Source organism: Cyprinodon variegatus, unplaced genomic scaffold (genome assembly GCF_000732505.1).
Source record: "Cyprinodon variegatus isolate N-32 unplaced genomic scaffold, C_variegatus-1.0 Scaffold378, whole genome shotgun sequence".
Taxonomy (NCBI): domain Eukaryota; kingdom Metazoa; phylum Chordata; class Actinopteri; order Cyprinodontiformes; family Cyprinodontidae; genus Cyprinodon; species Cyprinodon variegatus.
Window position 1 is genome coordinate 108,078 of NW_015150831.1, and position 7,723 is coordinate 115,800.

Sequence of the window (7,723 nt, forward strand, 5' to 3'; positions counted from 1 at the left end):
ATATATGTGTGTGCGTGTGTGTGTGTTACCCTTTGAAAAGTCACAGAAATCTTGTTGGATGTGGTGCTTTTTTTAAATGTTAAGTATAAATTAGAGCTAGGGAAATCATGTACCCTTTAAACTCATTGAAGATGTTATGGAAATCCCTCCGACGCTAAGCCGTAATGACGTCATATGTCAACGATAACTGCTTTAAGATCTAAAACAACATAGAAATAAACAATGTTTGTACATTGACATGTTATATATATATACATAACTTGATAAACTATCGGAACTTCTCGGTTTCCGCGTTATAATCTTTGAAATAAAGCTTTATTTGACGTCTTTGCATCATTTATCGACCAGTGGCGGAGAGAAGGGCGGAGCTGTTAGAGACCCTGACCACCAGGGGGTGCTGTTACTACGCTGTCCTACTGTCTGAAAACCATGGTTCTGATATCTAGGAAAGTGGATGTGAATCTGAGAATTTAAATAACAGAAAATATTCCTTGGAACTTCTTTCATCTTTACACATCAGATCAGGAGCAATGATGAATACATGTGGTCTCAAACCCCGAAGGACGTCATGAGAACTTGTGACCCTACTGAAGTTCCCAGTTCAGCTGCTGGTATGAACATTGGAAAAATGATCTAGAAAATAGAATAAATTTCTTAAATTAAGTGTATTTACCCTTAATTTGAGTAGGTAAATGAGGTGATTTGCCAATGAACTGGGTGTTATTACTCTTGAAGTAAGATAATTAGATAAAATGCACTTGAAGTAAGACAATTCAATTATTTTTTCTTAATTTAAATGTAAATCATCTTGTTCCATTGGCAAATTGTCTCTTTTACCTCCTCAATCCAAGAACTAATGCATTTATTTTAAGAAAAGATTACTTATCTAGATTTGGATTTTGCTCCAGTGTTGACAGGAATGATACTGCAGCTGGATCTGAGCTGGAAACCACAACAAAAGGCCAAGCATGGTGTTCTGTCAGACCAGCATACCTATAGTCAGTACGCATGTGTTCATCCCTTTAGTTTTGTATGAAAAATACACTTTGAACTTTCTCAGCGGGCGTGTATCCCTTTGGTCATGTACAAAAAGAAAAATTTGAGGTGAAATTACCATACGCTTAAAAAAAACACCAAAAAGTAAGTAATTCAATTGGTGTATTGTACAAGACTAAAGTGATACACGCCGGTCAAGATAGTTTAAAGTTTATTTTTCTTACAAAACTAAAGGGATAAACGGGTTTTGACTGTGGGTATGCTGGTCTGACCGGGTATGCTTATCTCACCGAACAATTGCCCCCACATATGATCACCTCTATCCATTTTATTTCTTTAAGCTTAATCATCTTTTGTTCACCTTACCCACAGAGGACCTTCATCACATTCCCCTATAGATGCCTGATTTCACTCTGTTCTGGATATAAATATATCAAAATATATAAAATCACACAGATCTTCTTTTATATTTTAATAGATTCTATGAAAGTTGATGACCTGATGTGACCTAGATCAGCATTGTGCTGAGGATCACGTCTCCTCATGTTTTCCTCTGAATCTAGGAGAACCCCCGCCCCCGCCCCCCCATCCTTTCACTTCTGGCTTCTGATTCACAGACTGGCTGGTAAAGAATAAACTAAACTCTTTGTCTAAAGCTTTAAGAGTAAAGGAGAACAGATCCTGGAGCTGACTTCCCCATTTATGGAGTTCATTTAGTTACATCCTTCTGGCAAACAAAGAGCTACTTACTCAGGAAATGAAAACTTAAAAACTTCTTAGAGTAATTTCTTTGTTTTCTATGGAAGCTGAGAGCGGTCTTAGTCCACTTTTTTTTCCCTTTGCCTTTTTGAGATAATTATCTCGTTATCACAAGAAAACAGTTATTGATTTCTTGAGATAACGAGATGATTAACTTTTATGAGTAATGAATGAGGCTGACCACCAGTCCTGGATTCCCAGTCCATCCATGCCTGTGGGGCCTGTAGTTCTGCAGTCGTGGTACCACGTGTGTGCAAATAATCAGTTTTTTAGTTTCCTTTTTCTTTTCACTCATTGTCAGGTCGTGGTGGATGATTGGATGCATGGAATGCAGTAGAAACAAATCTGCTTTAATCTGGACTCATTTTGGGGGTTAATGCATCTTATAGCTGTTATAGCCGTAACACCGGGGCTGTTCAGAAAACAGCAGGATGCATTAGTCTAATTGTTTATGATACAGAATCGGAAGCAAATCATGAAACCAACAATGTTGTCTCCTTACCTAAAATTTAAAAACAGGATTATTTACAGAATTACACATAGGCTGCCATGATTTATACTTAGAAATCGTCTCCAACTGTTGTGGTATTGAAGGATCTAATCAGTTTTAACACACACCAATTATTCCATTATGACGAGAAAACGGCTTTTGTTATCTTTAGATAAGGAGAAAATTAACTCGTTTTCTTGAGAAAACCATTGTGAAAAAAGTATCTGAGGGACACGGCTGCTCTGGGCTTCTGTAGTTTTCTGAGTTTATTTCTTGAAAAATATATATATATATTTTTAATTTCTTTTCTTTTTTCCACATTTATTCTCATTAACATTTTTCAAGTTTCAGTTTTTAGATTGAGTTGATTAATGAAATGAATCCTTTTACAAATTGTTCCTGACAGTCAGATCAGATTTTCTTCCCTTCTGGGGGCGGGCTTTCCTCTGCAGGGAGGAGCAAAGATGCTTTTCTGCATGGAGGTTAGCGACATTTTTATTAGCTCAAGATTGAGCATTTGTATTGGGAGTGAAGTGTAGAGAATATTAATAAATAAATCTAACAAAACATCAAAGTTTCTCTTAAAACCTTTTTTTTTTGTTTTTATCTGGGTATCATTCTTTTTTTCACATTTTTATTACCGTAACAAAACTCAGAACAAAGTTCACTCTGTACCCATGCGGGATCTAAATTGAAAAGAGTCACCGCTGATGGCGTAGGACATGTAGCGATAAACACAAGGTCATTTTAACACTCAGTCTGAACGTTCTGCTCTGCCTGAGGGCCTGTTGATCCAAATGTCAGCAACCACAATCTACAAATATGTAAAAATGTCTCAAATGAAGTGTATTTATTAAATTGAGTAGGTAAATGTGAGTTTGCCAATGGAATGAGTATTTTCACTCTTAAAATAAGATAATTAAATAAATATAAAATGATTCCATACTGTTCAGTAAATGATCAGTATTTTTAATTCAGATTAATTTTCATGTGAATGTGCTTTACTGGAGGCATCCATGTTTGTCAAAGAACACTACTGCCACCTACTGGTTAGTGACGTCATGGTGCGGTATCGGCTGTTGATCAAGTCCCAGTGCTGTATCTGGTGTTTGTCACAACGCGCTATTATCCAAGTCATCTTGAAAACATTCTTCTTCCAAATGTTGGCTACATATTACGGGTTTTTTCTCTGGCCAGAAGTTCAATGGCAAATCCTCCCTCTTCAAGTTGGCGATCCAACGACCAACCCGTCCGTGGAGGATCAGGAATCAGAATACATCACTTTTACCCGATGTATTCCAGCATCCAGCTGCCATGCACGTGGGCATTGTCAGTTTCACTATAGCTCTGGTGAATTTCAATGGTGAAGTCCTCTGGAAATCTTCAATAATTGTTGTTGATTGCAGATGTGTCTAGTAGTTCCCATTGATTTAGCTTGGAAAGCGGGGAGAATGGCGCTAGGCTTACCGCACCGTGACGTCACTGCTGGAAGATGGCAGGAGGGAGGGGTTACTATATTTGAGCAAAAATGGCCGCTCCCAGACTCGGTGATCGCATAGAAAGTAATTTTCTTACTGATTAACGCTAAATTAATTAAATCACAGTGAATGTATTAGTTTTAACTATAAATAATGATCCATTGGTTATTCCTTACTGAGCGGAGATACACTGCAAAAAATTGAAATCTAAGTAATTAATTTTTTCTTAAATGAGAAAAGTGAGACGTTTTACCAATGGAACAAGACAATTTACACTTAAAATAAGAAAACACAATTGCACATTATCTATTTATCTTATTTTAAGAGTAAAAATACTAATTTAATTGGCAAACTATATAATTTACCTGCTCAAGTTAAGGGTAAATACAATGAATCCAAGAAACTTTGACCTATTTCTAAATTGTTTGTCCAGTGTTTCTAAAATGTGTGTCTGCACTGCAAAAATGTAAATCTAAATAAGTAATTTTTTCTTAAAATAAGTGCATTTCTTCTTGAATTGAGGAGATTAAAGAGACATTTTGCCAATGGAACAAGAAAATTTACATTTAAAATAAGAAAAAACAATTGCATTGTCTTATTTCTAGTGGATATTATCTAATTATCTTCTTCTAACAGTGAATATATTCATTCCATTGGCAAACTATCTCATTTACCTACTCAAATTAAGGGTAAATACACTTCATTTAAGACATTTTTATTTATTTCTATATCATTTTTTCCAGTGTGTAGTGTATTTTTGGGCATGTGAAAAACTCCAATAAAATGGTTTAAAAGTTTGCGATGAAAGCAGGACAAAAAGGCCAGATGAGCCGCCATGTTTGTTGACTGATCTAGAAGCATCAGCTTTAAACTCACATCTCTTTTCGAATGTCTGTGGTCCGACGTTCATCTTTAGCCCATTTCTTGTTTCCTCTTTTCTTTGTGTGTGTGTGTGTGTGTGTGTGTGTGTGGGTGAAAAGTCAAATGTTTGTTTCCCTTTAAAAGCCGCAGAGCAGCAAAAAAAAAAAAAAGCTGCGAGTTTCAATAAGCAGAGATCCAGCTCACATTTTTCTTCACATTTATTTATTTCTTTTGCTTTTAGTGTGCTCACAGAAAATCAGAACACCTTAAGCAGGAGGGTTTAATAGCTTTGAAGGCAAAGTTACATTCCACCTCTAGGTCAAATCCAAGCTCCTCCGCGTATTTACAAAAAAGAAAAAAACAAGAGAAGAAGATGCTACACAAACATTTGCATCTGATAGATTTAAGTTGAAGGATCAACGGGAAGGAAACCGTCTGCTGGAGGAGAACATACCACAGTATAGAAACGGTCACCACTCATCACAGCTTGTTCAGTTCAAATTGCTTGTTTGTGTCTGTCTGTATTTTACAAAAACAAGGTGGAAAAAAAAAAAAAAAGAGAGAGCTGCAAACCTTTATGTGCTTCTTGAGATCAAGATTTTCTTTTGTACAATAATCACAGTTAAAAACACCCCGCCTATACATACTTACATGGTTTTTTTTGTCTTTTTTTAATTACCGAGGAAGAAGAAGAAAGGCCTATAGAGCTGGTATCCCTACTGAATCACTGACTGGTACGGCTATGAGGAGGAGTTTACATGATGTCCTATAAAGTTAGAAACTGGGAAAAAAAGAAGAAAGTCTTAGTGTTGGAAGTTTTTAAATGTTGGTCTCAGTTTGGATAAAATCAGTGGCACATTTCCCAGCCCCTCCCCCTTCATTTGGGTCAGTCCGTTACTATTTTTGTTTACATTTCGTATAAAAATAAGAAGAAACAAACCAAACAAAAAGGTAATACTGATGTAGAAATCTATGGCGGACGTGGATCGGAAGCCGCCCGCCATGCAGGTGGCGGGTTTTGTAAAAAGGGGGGGGAACCGAAGGTGAATTCTCAGGAAAGCTTTAAAATCTCCCTGGTTGCAGGTGAGTTCTCCAAAGCCAGCTTTGTGGCGTCGCTCCAACGCACTAGCAGGGAGGGTTCTTTGATTATCTCTGTTTTGGGTTTTTTCTCTCTCTCGGGGGTTTTTACTCGGACGCCTCCGGGGCAGCGGGGGCCGGGGGCTCTGCGGATGCCGCCTCCTGCGTCGCCTCCTCCGCTTTAGGCGCCTCCTCCGGGGCCTCGGCCGGCGTCTCCTCTGCTTTCGGTTCCTCCGGGGCCGCAGCCTCCTCGGCGGGTTTCTCTACCTCCGTCGCCTCCTCCTCTGGCTTCTTCTCTACGTCCTCCTTGGGCTGCTCCGCCGCAGGGGTGGCCTCCCCCTCCGTGGGCTTGGCCTCCTCGGTGGCAGCCTCCGGCTCCTCCTTGGCCTCAGCCTTGGCCTCCTCAGCAGGTGCTGCCGACTCCGCAGCGGCCTCCTGATTCTCGGCCCCGTCGCCCGTCTCCTTCTTGGTCTTCTTGAAGGAGAAGCCGCTGAGTTTAAACGACTTCTTGAAGGAGAACTTCTTCTTCTTCTTCTTTGGGGTCTCGTTGCTGGTAGAAGGCGTCGCTCCATCCTCTGCCTTGGCTTCTCCCTCAGCGGGGGCCGGAGACGCTGCCTCTACTTTCTCCTCCTGCTCAGCTGGGGCGGCCTCGGCTTTCTCCCCCTCCTCCTTGGGGGTCTCGGCGCTGCCGTTGGCCTGCACCTCCTCCTTGCCGTTCTCGGCTGCAGCAGGGGAGGCATCTCCGTTTGCCTTGACGTGCCCATTTTCCTGCCAAAGGAGAGACAAAGAAGGGGTCAGAGGGACAAAGACCTTCCCTGGACGGTGCCAGCAGTGGACACCAGGGGCAGCAGACACCAGCAGATCAGCAGCAACAAAAGCAACAGTCTCACAACCAGTCAGCAAAACCAGACTTCTGTTTAAAAAAGCATATGGAAAGAGCAGAGGGACATATTTCCTCCATCCTGCCTCAGATATAGTTCAGTCTGGTTGGAGCAGATGCTGATTAATCTATGAAGCTATGATGGGGTTTGGACCCCCCCTCTCCTGGCTGCCATCTCCACTTTCTAAGCGAGCATCCGCAACAAAAGGCGTGGTGCTCCGAGAGCGCAGCGCTTTGTCTGCGGAACCGACATCCTCATCACGAACCGAGCAGCTTCTGATCAGAGCAGCTTCCATTCAAACGCATCTTAACCACAGCATCAAACTGTTGCACCGAAGGAAAAAGGCTTTCCACCTTTACGCACGCGCTGCGCCCGGAGCGCGCGCCAGATGTCTGAGGGAAGCTCGTTTACCTGGCCGTTGGTCTTGGTGGGGGACGCCGCAGCCTCCCCGGGCTTCTCAGCCGCAGTCTCAGCGTTTCCAGACGTCTTAGACAGTTGCGCTCCCATGTTTCCAACAGAGGAACCCAAACCGCTCCAAGAGAAGAAAAAAGAAAGAAAATCCCAAACAAAGACCCACAGGCTCCTTTGTTCCAGTCCTCTCAGTCCCCCCCTCCTCTCTTTATGTCCTTCTCTTCCTTTGCAGGGAAATGAAAGTTGAGAGCAAAGATGAGCAGAGTCCAGTGAGAACAGGAAGGTTTTTCAGAGGAAAGTGGCGGAGTGAGGAGAAGCGATAAAATCCCAGCTCGGTGGCCGTCTCTCTGCAGACGGGCTGCAAAATGGAGAAACGTCCCAGCGTCCAACTGCAGAGATGAATGGGCGCCCCGAGCGATGACGGCACCCTGACCCGGCTCAGCCAATCACAGCCTTCATGTCAATGATGGGCGGAGCCTGGGAGAAAGACGCGAACAATGGGGCTCATCATTGTTGACAGAGGGAGTTTCTGCTGTAATGGTTTCTGTCTGAGAGCAAATAAAAAAGTTTTAATATTGAAATTATGATGAGGTAAGGAAGGGGATTAGGGCCACTGAAAAACTGATAAAAAGTGAACAGATTTTTAAATATTTTTTCAGTTTAATATGGGAACAAAGTCAGAATTCTGAATTTAATCTCAGAATTAGCTTAAGACAGAGACTTAGACAGATTTAATTTGTCATTTTGTTTACAAAAGTGTAAAACAAAAA

At 41.4% G+C, this 7,723-nt stretch overlaps 1 protein-coding gene across 1 annotated transcript; it reads right to left on the minus strand.

The window, feature by feature from the left end:
* Window positions 1-4,786: 4,786 nt before the first annotated feature.
* Window positions 4,787-7,341, minus strand: marcks (myristoylated alanine-rich protein kinase C substrate). Its single transcript, XM_015386805.1, has 2 exons — window positions 6,954-7,341; window positions 4,787-6,429 (listed from the first exon to the last, which is right to left on the minus strand). Exons 1-2 carry the CDS (start codon window positions 7,047-7,049, stop codon window positions 5,770-5,772), a joined length of 756 nt encoding a protein of 251 aa, XP_015242291.1. The 5' UTR covers window positions 7,050-7,341; the 3' UTR covers window positions 4,787-5,769.
* Between the last annotated feature and the right edge of the window lie 382 nt (window positions 7,342-7,723).

Excerpts from the sequence above, each read along its gene's own strand:
- marcks (XM_015386805.1), bottom strand. The coding sequence starts at position 7,049 with ATGGGAGCGCAACTGTCTAAGACGTCTGGAAACGCTGAGACTGCGGCT. Across the intron at positions 6,430-6,953 it reads CCACCAAGACCAACGGCCAG|GAAAATGGGCACGTCAAGGC; the intron begins GTAAACGAGCTT and ends CTCCTTTGGCAG.